The sequence below is a fragment of the Muscardinus avellanarius genome (assembly GCF_963383645.1).
Source record: "Muscardinus avellanarius genome assembly, chromosome: 2".
Lineage (NCBI taxonomy): Eukaryota > Metazoa > Chordata > Mammalia > Rodentia > Gliridae > Muscardinus > Muscardinus avellanarius.
In genome coordinates, this window is record NC_137787.1 from 41,966,903 (window position 1) to 41,981,857 (window position 14,955).

The window sequence follows — 14,955 nt, forward strand, 5'->3', positions numbered from 1 at the left end:
AATATGGAACCAACCTAGGTCTCCACCAACAGAGGAATGAATTGCAAAATTATGGGAAATACACACAATGGAATTCTACTCAGCTATAAAAATGAACAAAGAAGAGAAGATGGAAAGACCTGAAGAACATTATGTTAAGTGAAATCAGCCAAGCACAGAAAGAGAAGGGACTTACGTTTTCTCTAATATGCTCAATCTAGGGAGTATTAAGGATACCAAAGGGACCCCATATAATAGAGGGGAAACCTCATCAAAGCTAGAATGGAAGGATAGGAGAGGAAGAAGGCTGAGGTTGATTAATGAAGGAGGTACATCTGAATTTGTGTAAAAATATAAATATAGCATAGTTATCCTGGACACTCATTGTTGGGAGGGGGGAAGGGGAAGCATAGTTTGAATGTATGCCATTTTCAATATGTTCTACATAAAAAAGAAGAAATCAGATGCTTTCCCTAATAGGCGAAAGCTAAGGAGAAATTAGTAACAGGAGGAACTCTAGATGAAGAAGGAAATTCTATAGAGGAGCAAATAAGGTGACCTAACTGAGGGGAAGATGGAAACTCTCTAAAGCACATGATGTACTTAAACAATCAAAGTCAATCACTAAGACAAGCATGGGAAAGAGGGATGTGGAGGAAAGGGGGTGGTGATTGGATAAGGGCTAATTGGGTGATATGTGCATGTATGTCTACACAAGTCTTGTATCCCATTAAGATGTATGACTACAATACACCAATAAAAAATAAAAAAAGAAAATGCTTACTAGGGAATGTTCCATAGTTTGAAAAAGGCATCATGTGTATGTGCATAAATATATGTATACATAAATTTATACATGTATATACAAATAAAATATATGTATATAAATATATGTAATACAATTTATATACTATACATCCTAAAAAGTATATATAAACATACTTTAACATATTGCATATTAATTACAAGTATAGCTATAATGATATATACCAATTTATAAAGTATATAAATTATGTCCGGTTATTTAAACTGTATAAATTTGTATATATCATTATAGCCATACTTATAATTATTATGCAATTATGTTAATTTGCAGAAACAGAATAATTCAATATTCTGGCTAATTTAGAATTTTATTTGCTCTTAGGACACTTTATTTTTATATTTTTTGGCAGCAGAATAACTTGTGTACCTGGATCCCAGTCTTTACAAAGTATAGATGAGATAGTCTGGGGTATAATGCTATCAATTTCAATTTACTAAGAATCAAACTTAGCTACAGGTAACTCAACCACTACTCAATTAATCTGATGCTATATTTATTTATGAATACAAATTCATAGTTCACAAAATATATCTCATCCTTTTTTTATTTTGCATAAAGTGAAGGTATATATATTTGCCACTAGATTACTAAGACCATAGTAAATACATAATACTTAATACAGTTTTTGGAATAGAAAGAAGATAAACCAATAAATGATTTACTAGTTGGTTCAGGTTAATTTTTATATTCATAAATTTATTTTCCTTTTTTCAGTTCTAATCAGCCTATTTATTTTTAATAATATTATACTTTTACAGGCATGATGGCACACACTTATAATCCCAGCATTTGGGAGGCTGAGACAGGAGGATCACGGTTCACAGCCAGCCTCAGCTAGTTAGTGAGGCCCTCTGCAACTCAGTGAGACCCTGTTTCAAAATAAAGAATAAAAATTAGGGCTGGGGGTGTAGTTCAGAGGTTGAATGCCCCTGGGTTCTATTCCCAGTACTGCAAAAAAATTATACTTTTATTCATACATTGTAATTCTATATCATAATGATGTATAATACAAACATATGTACATGCACATAACACCTGGTATGTTTCCCTTGGACCTCCCCCCATACATGTAGTGAGATTGGTCGGACTTTTATACATGGGTGTAGCATTATTTGAAATGTTTTCTTCATCAATTCTCCTTTTTTCCTCCCCAACCCCCTTTCATGATTCTGCTGGTCTCTCTCCTCACTTATCTGAAGTCCTTTTTGTTTCCTATTTTCTCTATAGCTTCCACATACAAGAGAAAGCATACACCCCTCCACTTTCTGAGACTGGCTGATCTCACTTAGCTTAATATTCCTTAGTTCCAAGCACTTTCCCGCAGATGGCATAATTGCATTCTTCTTTTTGACCGAGTAAAGTTTCATTGTGTGTATATATACCACAATATTTTATCCATTCATTTGTTGATAGACACACAGCTTGTTTCCATCATTTGACTGTTGTGAATTGCTCTGCTGTGGACACATGGATATCCATGCTATCTGTACAGTGGTTACATTCTTAGCCCTTTGAGGAACCTCCATGCTGATCTCAGTAGGGATTATACTCCTTTACAATCCCACTAACAGTATGTAAACATTTCTATTTCCACACATTCTCACCAGCATTTGTTATTGTTTGCATTGATGATGATTGCCATTCTAACTGGAATTGGATGGTATCTCAGTGTAGCTTTTTTGTTTCATTTGATTATTGTTGTTGTTGTTTTATGGTGCTGAGGTTTGAACCCAGTGGCATTTTACCTTCATGCTACATGCTCAGCCTTATTTTATTTAAGTGGAAACAGAGTCTCATTAAGTTGCTGAGAGCCTCACTAAGTTGCTGAAGCTGACTCTGAAGCTGTGATCCTCCTATTTCAGCCTCCCAAGTATTGGAATTACAGGTGTGCGCCAGCACTCCCAGTTTTAGTGTAGTTTAGATTAGCACTTCTCTAATTGCTAATGTTAAACATGGTTTCATATATTTATTGGCCATTTATATTTCTTCTTTTGAGAAGTATCTATTCAGTTCAAGTACCCATTTTTATTGTTTTTTTCTTAAGTTTTTGAAGCTCTTTATATAGCCTACCTACAACTCCACAGTATTTTTCTTTAATGAAGGAAAATACGGCCTCCTTAAATTTTTTTCCGAGTTTTTGAGCTCATGTAAGAATTAAGATTTCTATATGAAAGGAATTTAAAATAAGACACAGAGTGTACAAATACGAGTAATCAAGGATAGAACTTATTAAGCCTTAAAGTATAACATGAACTTATCTATTGAAACATCTAAACGTTCTCTATATAACTTTTTTTTAAAAGATTAACATCTGCCAGGTGAGGTGGCGCACGCTCGTAATCCCAGCATTTGGGAGGCTGAGACAGGATTGTGGTTCATAGACAGCCTCAGCTACTTAGTGAGGCCCTCTGCAACTCAGTGAGACCCTGTTTCAAAATAAAGAATAAAAAATAGGGCTGGGGGTGTAGCTCAGAGATAGAATGCCCCTGGGTTCAATCCCCAGTGCTGAAAAAAAAAAAAAAGAAAGAAAGAAAAAAAGAAAGAAAAATTAACATCCATAACTTTAAATAGGCATTAAAGATATTAGGCAAAAATTTCCATCATCATCCTTCCTAGTAGATCAGACTTCCAGGGCTTTTGAAATCATGCTTTTGCCCCCTAAGGAATGTCTTCTTTTCAGTGTTCTAGACAAAATCTCTCCTCAAATCTTGAATGCAATTTGTTTGTTAAGGGAGTATGCTCATGAGATAAGGAAGCAGGGGTTGGGAGTGGGTATGGGGAAAGCAGATGTATACATAACCCCAGCTATATCATAGAACATAAGAAAAAGTTTTGCCCATGTGTGGACAGTTGTTTCTTTGGGATGGGATTATGGATAATTTGTTCTTCTTGCTTATTTCTACTTTTCTTTACTTTCCAACATTGACTTAGCTGGCACCACTAAGTAATAAGTTAAAGAAGTCATCAAAGAATGTGAGGAAATTGGAATGGGTAATAGCTGGTTTCACTTATAATGTGATTCCGTTTTTAAAAGCATCCCAGGGTTTAAGAAGCTGATTAGGTGAGAAATAATGCCAACTGAACATCAGGGGAAAAGGCAGACACACCTCCCTGTGTGCTCCAGAAGGCTGAAGATGGCTAGTCATGGTCGCCTGTTAATGCAGGATGCAGATTTCTACTATCAGGCTGATGTGAACACCTAGGAAGAAGCCAGTATCATATGCTGCTATAATTTGGAACATTGTGTGTGTGTGTGTGGGGGGGATATTTACAGTATATCACATTTGCTATAATTGATTCCCCCCCCCAACATTATAAAGCTATTTATAATGTCCTACCTGGTTAGGTTATACTAAATAGTAAAAATACCAAATATAAAAACTTGCTATATAGTAAATACTAAATATAGTAAATTTGTTGTTTTGGTAAATGTTTTCTCTACATCTAATCCTGTTATTTAAGAGAAATGAACACCAACTAATACAACATTGGAGGCAGGAATTTGAATGGAGAGTAGGGTGTTTTATTTTTCATTTTCTTTTCTCCTTCAATTTAGTATTTCCATGCCTTAATTCTTTATATATAAAATTGGAAAATTGGAATCATTCTGTAGCAGGATTGTAAAACTGGAAGTATTTCTTTTTAAGAACTGAGAAAAGTAGTATAAGTTAAAGTCTAGGACAGTGAGTAGAAATTTCAGAAAGATTTTGCTTTTGACTCAGCCTATCTTCATAGATTAGAACGAGGCCTCCCCAGCATACAACTCTATCCTTGCAGAGTGAAATTAATTGTCAGTACTTATAAGTAAAGTCCATTAGGGCTGGGAATATATCTCAGTGAGAGCGCACTTCCTTGGTATGCACAATGCCCTAGATTCGAGCCTCATTAATACATACATGTGCACACACACACAGAGAATGAGAGGGAGGAGGAAGAAGAGAAGAAAGTAAGCCATGTGTTTAGATGTCACTGTGTGTGTGTGTGTGTGTGTGTGTGTGTGTGTGTGTGTGTGTGTGTGTTACCCAGGTGCATTCTATCTCTGAGCTATACCCCCAATCCTATTATTTATTTATTATTTTATTTATTTATTTATTTTTGGTACTGGGGTTCCGGGAAGCCTTTCTACCTCCGGGCTACACTCCCAGACCTATTTTATAGTTTTTTATTTGGAAACAGGGTCTCTTAAGCCAGTGAGGCTGTCTCCACCTCCCAAACACAGGGATTACAAGCGTGTGCCACCACGCCCGGCCCTATTTTTTATTTTAAAACAAGACGTCACTAAATTGCTGAGGCTGGCCTTAATTTTTTTTTTTTTTTTTGGTGGTACTGGGGTTCCTGGAAACCCTTCTATCTCCGGGGATGGAACCCAGGGGCATTCTATCTCCAAGCTACACCCCCAGCCCTACTTTTTATTCTTGTTTTTTAATTTTTTTATTTTTTTTGAAACAGGGTCTCACTGAGTTGGGAAGGGCTTCACTAAATAGCTGAGGCTGTCCACGAACCATGATCCTCCCAGTCTCAGCCTCCTGAATGCTGCAATTACAAGTGTGTGCAACCATACCCAGCTTCCCAGGGCTTTTATTAAAGAGAATGCAGTAATTTGAAAATTATGAGTGAGTGTGCCATGGGGAAATGTGGGGAAATTCCCTAAAAGTGTGAAGACTAGCACTTGGGAGGCTGAATCAGAAAGCTCAAAAGTTCAAGGTCAGCCTCAGGAATTTAACATGATCCTGTTTGAAAATAAAAAATAGAAGAGAGCTAGGGTACAATTCAGAGTTGGAGTTCAATCTCTTCACTAACACACACACACACACACACACACACACACACACACACACACACACGCTCCCTCCCTCTTTCTCTCCTTCCCTCCCTCTTTCTCTCCCTCCCTTGCTCCTCCCTCCCCCTCTCTCCCTTCCTCTCCCTCTTTCCCTCCCTCTCCTCCTCTCTCTCCTTCTCTCCCTCCCTCCCCCTTCCCTCCCTTCCTTTCTCTCTCTCTCTCTCTCTCTCTCTCTCTCTCTCTCTCTCTCTCACACACACACACACACACACACACAATGTGACTAAAACTGTCTTTATTCTTCTCAGTTTGTGGCCCCTGAAAAAAGGTCTATGAATAGGGACCATAATATAAGGAGTTGTATTCAAGCACACAGGACAATGGTTAAATCACAGTGCAGTTGATGCTTTTACATTATTCTATTTTACAGAAATAGAAACAATTAAGTTAGGAAGGATGTTTACATTTCATCCATCACGATGGCCTGACTTTATATTCAACTTCTAGAAACTTGAGGAAAACCCAGACTTTCCATATAGGAACAAGCTGTTCACTCCTGCCTTTGGGAGGTGCGCAGCTATTTAAGGACAAGATCCCAGTGTTTGAGGCTAAAACCATGTCCTGTAGGGTGTGGCCTGGAGAAACTTCTACAGAGAGGACTGGAGCTGTAGTCATAATAAATGCTGGCTTGGAATTGTTTTAAAAAATATTTTTTGCACCAGGTGATATGGTGATATATGGGATGACTATACTATTTAAAAGGTGCAAAAAGCGAACGTAAACAACTCTCCAACTTTGGGTCCCAATCATTTATTTCCCCATCCTGAGAGCAGCCAGTTACCATTATACATTTCTATCTGGAACTACTTTATTCATATACCAAATCAGAAACCTATTCCTCATTGCAACAGATGGCTGCATTTCTGCTTTAGAATGCAGTGTTAGGATCACCACGCGGCACAGGAACCCCACTCTTTAAGGACAGGCTAAAATTTCTGAATCCTGCCCTAAGTCCCTCCTTCCTCCCTTCTGTGGTGGGGACACAGTTGTCCTGGGATGTCTTCATTTGCATTTATGAACTTTAGTAAGTTGAAAACAGAAAAATAAAGGGGCTACTCTGCCCTGTCAGCATTTAAGTAGAGGGGATCTTTATTTATTTATTCTGCAGCACTGGGGATGGAACCCAGGGGCATCCGACCTCTGAGCTACACCCCTAACCCTATTTCTTATTCTTTAGTTTTGAAATAAAGTCTCACTGAGTGAGTTGCAGAGGGCCTCACTAAGTAGCTGAGGCTGCCTGCAAACCTTGATCCTCCTGTCTCAGCCTCCCAAATGCTGGGATTACAAGTGTGCACCACCACGCCCTGCCCCAAATCTTTATTTCAGTGACTCTATAAGCAAAATATCTTGAAGATTTTTGAAAGGAGTTAGAATATATTCCATGATTCACAATTGGTTTCAACATTTTAGAAGGGACTAGAGAGGGGAAGAGCTCACTTGGGCCACATTCTCTTCCTCCCAAGGCTGAAGCTGGCCCAGCCCCAGAGGTCCTAATGGGTCAATACAGGGAGGCTCGTCCTTCTTCTGGCAGGCTGCCCTTTGAAGCAATATGCTTTTCATAAATGAATTCTTTGGAGAAAACACTCCTGTTTTTTATAGCTTTGGGTTTAAGTTAAGGAAAACCCTGTAATTTGAGGCCAGTAGGAGATGTTGCTTGCCACACCAGGCCGCGGGCAGCTGTTTAGAAGAGATGGGATCATACATTGCTCCTTCATCCATGTCCTCCATCCCCCCTGCTGGTGGACATGCTGACCCCTTGGGCACTGGGCTCCTTCCTAATTGGATGCCCAGTCATCATTCCTGAATTTGCTTCTGCTTGCCCTTGTATGCATTTCTCTAGAATAGCTTTTGGTTTTTTTCTTTTTCCTGTTTCCCCCTGCAGTTATAGGTTACACACTGTAGCTGGATTCCTGGGCACCAACTTCTCTTTCTCACCGTGTGTGTGTGTGGGGGGGTACTGAGGATTAAAACCAGGGTCTTTCTATCTCTAAGCTACATTCCCAGCCCTACCTTATTTTTTAATTTGGAGCAGGCTTTTCCTAGCTTCATACCTGCGATTCTACTGTCTTAGCCTCACAAGAACTGGAATTTGAGGTGTGTGCCACCATGCCTGGCCCTTTTTCATTCTTTTGTATAGTTACCTCTTCCCATAATGAAGGTATTAAAATATATTAATCAAAAGGTCATTCTCACTCAGAGGGGAAGTTGTTTAACCATTAAACAAAAAAAATCTTGAAGTGTGGTGGTCCGCCATGCCATGTGATGATAATCTCAGTACTAGGGAGGCTGAGACAGGAGGAGCGCAGGTTCACAGCCAGCCTCAGCTACTTAGTGGGCCTTCCAAAATTTAGTGAGACCCTGTTTCAAAATAAAGAATAAAAAATAGGGCTGGGGGTGTAGCTCGGAGATAGAATGCCCCTGGGTTCAATCTCCAGTACCGCAAAAACAAAGACAAACAAACAAACAAAAAACCCCAAACCAAAAAAATAAAAACCTTAGTTACCTCCCAAAACACTAAATAATATTTAAAGATTAAATAAATCCCATTCAGCTGAGCGTGGTGGTGCACACTTGTAATCCCAGCATTTGGGAGGCTGAGACCTGGAGGATCGCTGTTCACGGACAGCCTCAGCTACTTAGTGAGGCCTCTGCAACTCAGTGAGACCTGGTTTCAAAATAAAGAAAAAATAGGGCAGGGGGTGTAGCTCGGAGGTAAAATGCCCCTGGGTTCCATCCCCAGACCTGCAAAAATAAATAAATAAATAAATAAATAAATAAATCCCATTCAATGTAGACCAGTCCTATGTTTTAAGCAGTAGAAATCTTTACTGGTGTTTTACTGAAGGAGCCAGCTAGCTTCCATCCAGCTGCAAACGACTCCTTATTCTGTCCAGGACTGTGTTTTCTCTGTGGTGATCAGCGTGTGTGTGTGTGTGTGTGTGTGTGTGTGTGTGTGTGTGTGTGTCAGGTGTACTGTGTAAACTTGGCTTTGCACTTTTATAACATAGCTCTGTAGGGTTTTAGTTCACAAAATCTATTTTTATGCAATTCAAAATAATATTGCCTTATAGTTTCCTGGATCCTAATCTGTCATGTGTACTGAAGCTTTTGTCATGATAAGAAATAAAATACCATCCCAGTGGATCAGCTAGCAAAGCTGACCTGGTCATTAACATTCTCCAATAGAAATAATAGGTTCTTTTTTAGAAAGAAAAAAAAACCTAACTATTAAAATCTTAGAAAAGAGCAGCTAACATCATCTAGCCTGAGAGGGTTTTAGGGGAAGATGTCTAATAAAAATGCACCTCTCTCTATTAAAAAACATCCTGCTCACTCACTAGTCATTGATTTGGTCGATGAGATGCTGCTGCTGCCTGATTCCGGCTGCTAGTTCCTCAGCATCTAGACTATACTAATGAGCTCATGTCCCCAGAATCCAACCATGCCTAGCATGCACGCCACCGAGCTTTGTTCAGCATTGCCAGTCCTCTTGCGTGTGACTTAGGTTTGTTTGTGCAGAATACATGCTACGGGTCATGGAAGAAAGCAAGTAGGGGAGTTAAGGTTTTGCTTAGATCTATCCAGCCATTACTATTTAAAACACAATGAAAACCTTGTGTTAGTGTTCAGGAAAGTCCTTTGAAGGGGTGTTCTCAGGTTAACAATGAGGCTGGAATCCTTGCTGTTGCTCAACAGCATGCTTCCCTGCTTCTGCTGCTCCTTCCTGGCCTGCTCTGACCCCTTTGCCCTCAGCCAGAAGACCTCTCTGTTCCACCATATCCTCACTCATCTTCTCCCTGGTCTCTGTGCTCTTCTTCCTGGTGCTCTTCCTTTTGCGTGTTTGTCTTCTGTACTGTGTCATGCCTGAAATGGTCATCACAGCAGCCGCACTGTAAGACACCTGCTAGATCAGAGACCTTTCCTGATTTCCTGTGCATTGTCTGGCACAGTGCTGGGCATGTGCTTTGGTGGGGGCGTGGTGAAATATCTTATTGCATAGTGATCAATGGACTCAATGTTTACCCCCTGGTAGAACTTCTCTTGAGATTTAATATTTGGATATTTATAAGAAGAATGTGATGATATAAATTCCTGGATGTGTGTTTTTCTTTAATTATTAAAATCTCTTAAAATAAGCAAACCAAGTGTTCCATAGGAGGTCATTGCTGTCAGAAAAGCCAGTGCAGACTAATTTCCTTCAGGAAATACATCGATCTATCCTACCTTAATGATCCTGGCAACTCATTTGAGAGAGGAACTTCCCCTTGTGACCCAGGGCTTTCCCTCTGGGGCCTGCCCATCAGGATCATTGTTTATACAAAATGACACCATGGGGAAAATGCATCTTGTGGTAACACTTCAGTGTCATTGATGCTCTGTATGTAGAAAAATTCTGGTGATAATAGGTTTTATGTTTAGCACATTTTATCTTCATCCTCATTGAAATTGTAATTACTTTCAAAGAACAATAATTGGTATTTTTTTCTCAAGCTCAAATAAACAGAAGAAAAGAAAAGATGTATTTTCACATACATCTACCTATCTATCCATCATCATCTCTCAGTGGTTCCCAAATTTTATCTCTGTTGGCTGAATTTAAGTTATTTGGAAAATTTAAAAATAATATCTGTACTCTGTTAGACTGTTTTTTCTCTATTTCCATTGATAGCTACAGTCTGTCTATATGGTAGAGGTCGGAAGTGAAATCTTTGGAATCTGATAAATAAGATTTGAGTCCTGACTGTCCTTTCTTGTTTGACCTACAGCAAACCCCCAAACCTATCTGTAATATGGGGACAGAAATTCCTGCCTCAACAGGCTGATGTGACAGTTAAATAATAACATGAGCAAGAGACCTAACATTGTCTGCCACACTGTAGAGTACCTTATTAAATGTAGCTAGTCTTATTCTTATCCTTGCACTATGTTTTGATGTATTGTTTTGTGTATCATTTCTTCTGATATGTCTGAAGTATTCCTAAGAAGTTTCAGAAAAAGTTCTTAAAATCAAACAAGAATTGTCATAATCCATTGTCTCTGATTGGAAAAGAAGGGATCATTCACAGAATTATGAGTGGGGTTACCCGAGGAGGCTATGGCAGATTTCCTTGTTGGATTCCCACGTGAGTAGTTCTGTCATTTAAATTATTGTTTTCCCCCATTGCTTTGCAGCGGAAATAAAAATCTGTTTTAAATACTACCACGGCATCAGTGGAGCCCTGAGAGCTACAACACCCTGCATCACAGTGAAGAACGCCGCTGTAATGGTGAGTGCCTCTCCCTCGCTCTGGCTTCCTCAGGAGCTCCATGCAGGGACATGCTTTCTATTTTTTGCATGGGCAGCCCTGAAAAGGTTGGGATGAACAATGAAAAGGAAAAGCATAACAGCATGGGCACTATTTTAGCAAAGGAAACAACTCACAAGGCTGACACACTACTTCCATAATATGAACCAGTGAGAAAACATGATTGGATTTATAACAGTCCTGTGTGTTGTCAGCTCTTCAAGGAACCCACAACTGAGCCACAGTAGTGCTTGTCCCATCATGGGAGGTTTTTAACTTGGTTCGGAGGACCTGGTTGGTTTAGGAAACGGTAGCCTTGCATCTTGGTGAATTTAATTGACATGACTTCAGGGAGCAAAAGAGATAAAGGAACTATTTACTTATATATTTTAGTACTGGGGATTGAACCCAGGAGCATTCTACCTCAGAGCTACATCCCTCAGCCCTATTTTTATTTTATTTTTTGTCTTGAAAAAGAGTCTCATCAAGTTGCTGAAGGTCTCACTAAATTGCTGAGGCTGACTTCAAATATGCAGTCCACTTGTGTCAGCCTTGCAAATACTGTGTGCCACTGCATCTAGTATAAGAAACCACTTCAGTAGCAGGTGGTTCTGCCTGCCAGTCAACTTAAAGAGCTTCTTCTCCAAAGAGTATGCGAGATGGGCATCATAAATGTACCCTTTCCACAGGAAGTCTCAGCCCTGGATTCTTCCCATTGCTGGGTGGGGGATGCTAGCACCTAAATATGTTGAATGTTTTTTTTTTTTTTTTTTTTTTTGGTGGTACTGGGGTTCCTGGAAGCCCTTCTACCTCCGGGCTACACTCCCAGACCTATTTTTACATTTTCATTTGGAAACAGGGTCTCCTAAGCCAGCGCGCGCGGCTGGCTTCGAACCTGCGCGATCCTCCTGTCTCCGCCTCCCAAGCGCGGGGATTACAAGCGTGCGCCACCACGCCCGGCGAATGTATTTTTTATAAAATAGTCACTCAATGGAAGCCAACTTCTTCATCAGGCTCTCAACTGCAGGAACAGATATCTAACTTACTTTTGAAGGAAACTTGTTGTTTTGGGCTTTTGAAACAAGCATGTCTATTTCTGGCATGGCACATTTCTAAGAATTACTTCTCACCACTTTGTGATTTGTTTTTTTTTTTTTTTCACTCTGTAGACCAACTTTAAAAATCTAGCGTTCTTACAATATATGGCTCCATTGTACATGAGTGGATGGATTCAAATGGTTTGGGGAAGATTCTTAGGATATAAGATGTATAAATCCTTGCAGTTTTTATTAGTCACTAATAAAGATGAGGCCATGAAAGGATAGAAAAACTTCTGACTTCTATACTGTAGAATTTTTACAAAATCGTGTGTGGGTGTGTATGCATTTGTATATTTATAGATGGTTGCACTTTTGGAAATAGGCAAGTGGCCAGATTGAGTTCCTGAAATTCACAAAGTCATCTCTGCAGATGGCATTCCCAAATTGTCCACACCCACCATGTGCTGTCTTTGGCAGTGTCTGTGCTCTGAATCAGATAGTTTTCCCCTTAGATTTATTTATTCACACAAGTTTCCATTCAATGCCTGCTAAGTGCCAGGTATTGTGCCCACCATGAGTGTTGAAATGATAAGAAAAGCAATCGTTCCTCTCATTGGTCTGGTGAGGGAGAGTGACATCAGTCAGATTATAATTAATTTGATAAATATAGGTGTATGAAAGCATGCACTGATAGGATTTTTCCTGATCAGGGAAGTTCTGGAAAGTTCCCTTGAAGAAAACGTGATGAGGGACAATCTGAAGGATTGATAGAGGTTACTTAGGTGAAGAAGGGAAGGGAGAGCATTGTAGGCAGAAGGAGAAATGCGTGAAAAAATTTTCATTATCTCAGATTAAAATTATATTTGAGTCTTTGTTGTAGTAAACCTAGTATAGACTATATTAGCCCACATTATGATGTAAGATTGTGTAGGCCACAAATGAATAAACAATTGTTGACTACAAAATCTGCCATGTCACAGAATAAGTACAGAAATGTACTTTGCTCCAGTTAATATTTTAAAAAGAAAAGTTAAAAAAACTAGACTATTGAGCCATTAATAATAAAAACCTTTGAAATTTATTGTGTATGTAAAACCAGACAATAATTAGTAGCATTTAATAATTAATAAGCATTTTCTGGATTCAGCATTTTTTATTTGAACAATTTCAATATCCAGAAATTGATTTTACATGGAGAGCAGCCTGTTCAGGCTGGTAGATAGTTTTGAGGTAATTAATTGGCTTCAGATGGATTTTAGAGCAGCTTAAAAGCTTCGTACGTACAGCACTGGTGATCATAAAATAATATTTGGTTCAAAGACTAATGGAATTGGTAGTCAACAGATTTCTGACCTAGCATAAAACACTTGGGTCTGTATCCAAAACTGAAAAATTGTTCCATATGGAAACCTCAATTAGGGGCAGTGAGTCGGTGCTGTGCTTCTATAACAGTGTGATGTTCCCCTAAGTATATGACACGAATGTAGTTATTGTGACTGACTAACAACACTGATACTCATAAAGCTCCACTTAGGAAGATTATACCATGGCCAGATGCAAAGACTAAAGCTGTAAGAAATAGCTGAGAAAGTCCATAGGGAGGAGGTGAGCCACATCCTAACTGTATGGTCTCCTTTCTCACCTACACTTTTGCAATGAATTGGGATTTTTTCTTAAAAAGTGTGTCTTGGCTCTGGTTTATATTTTGATGTCATTGTCTTTCGTCAGAGGACACAGTGATATGTGTCTCAGACTCTTGGGACAGGAAATCCTTTGGCTGCAGGGGCAGATTAAGGCCACCGTCACTCAATACCTTGTATTGTTTCAACACTGGTTAATGGTGCTGCTTCTGCGTTTTCCTGGAATGGATCTATGGAAGGAGTTTATTTAAAAACCTCTCCCTAAACATTGAGTGCAGATGAGTTTGTTACCATTAATGTCCCTGTATTGAGTGATACCGTTTGGAGTTTCCTGGCTTTATTATAATGAATGATAAAATTGAGTTCCTTGAGTATTATTTCAGATGAACATTTTGCCATACAAGTCCGGAGGGGCACGTTTTTTAAAAATTCTTTGAAGCTGGGCGTGGTGGTGCATGCTTGTAATCCCCATGCTTGGGAGGCTGAGACAGGAGGATCGCACAGGTTCGAAGCCAGCCTGAGCTACTTAGTGAGGCTCTCAGCAACTTAGTGAGACCCTGTTTCGAAATAAAGTATAAAATAGCTCTGGGAGTATAGTCCAAAGTTAGAAAGCCCTTGGGTCCCACCCCCAGTAACACACACACACACACACAAAACAATTCTTTATCAAAAAAACCTCAAATACATCATTTTCAGGGAAATGGATGGAACTGGAGGACATTATGCTAAGTGAGATTAGTCAGGCACAAAAAATAAGAAATCAGATGTTTTCCCTAATATGTGAGAGTTAGGGAGAAAAGAGGAGCAAACAAGACAACCTAAAGGAGGAGAAATGAGGGGGGAAGAGGAAAATCTCTAAAGCTCACAATGTACTTAAACATATCGAAGTCAATCACTAAGCCAAGCAAGGGAGGGAAGGACAGGGAGGGAATGGGGTGGGATTTGGGTAGGGGTTAAATCAGCGATGAGTACATGTTTATACACACAAGTTTTTTACCCCAATAAGTTGTATGAATATAATGCACCAATAAAAAAATTAAATAAAATTAAATTAAATAAAATAAAAAAAATAAAAAGAATTGTTTCAGAGCAGCCATTTCTCATGTGAAATATACTGGGGATGGAACCCAGGGGCCTTCTACCTCTGGGCTATACTCCCAGACCTATTTTATATTTTATTTGGAAATAGGGTCTCTTATGCCAGCTGAGGCTGGCTTCGAACTTGCATGATCCTCCTTTCTCAGCCTCCCAAGCATGGGGATTACAAGCGTGTACCACCATGTCCGGCTCCCATGGGAATTATATTTTAAGTGAGAATTAGAGGAAATTTTCTTTTGTTCCTCAA

General features: G+C 39.3%; 1 protein-coding gene across 1 annotated transcript in view; it reads left to right on the forward strand.

Annotated features, from left to right (window-relative positions):
* The window catches only part of HECW2 (HECT, C2 and WW domain containing E3 ubiquitin protein ligase 2), a gene marked incomplete at both ends in the record, with an annotated part of 238,319 nt that overhangs the window by 85,907 nt on the left and 137,457 nt on the right, over nt 1-14,955 (forward strand). The window contains one exon of the mRNA XM_080690058.1: nt 10,818-10,912. Coding sequence (XP_080546184.1) covers nt 10,818-10,912 — 95 coding nt within the window. The remainder of the gene's footprint in view (nt 1-10,817; nt 10,913-14,955) is intronic.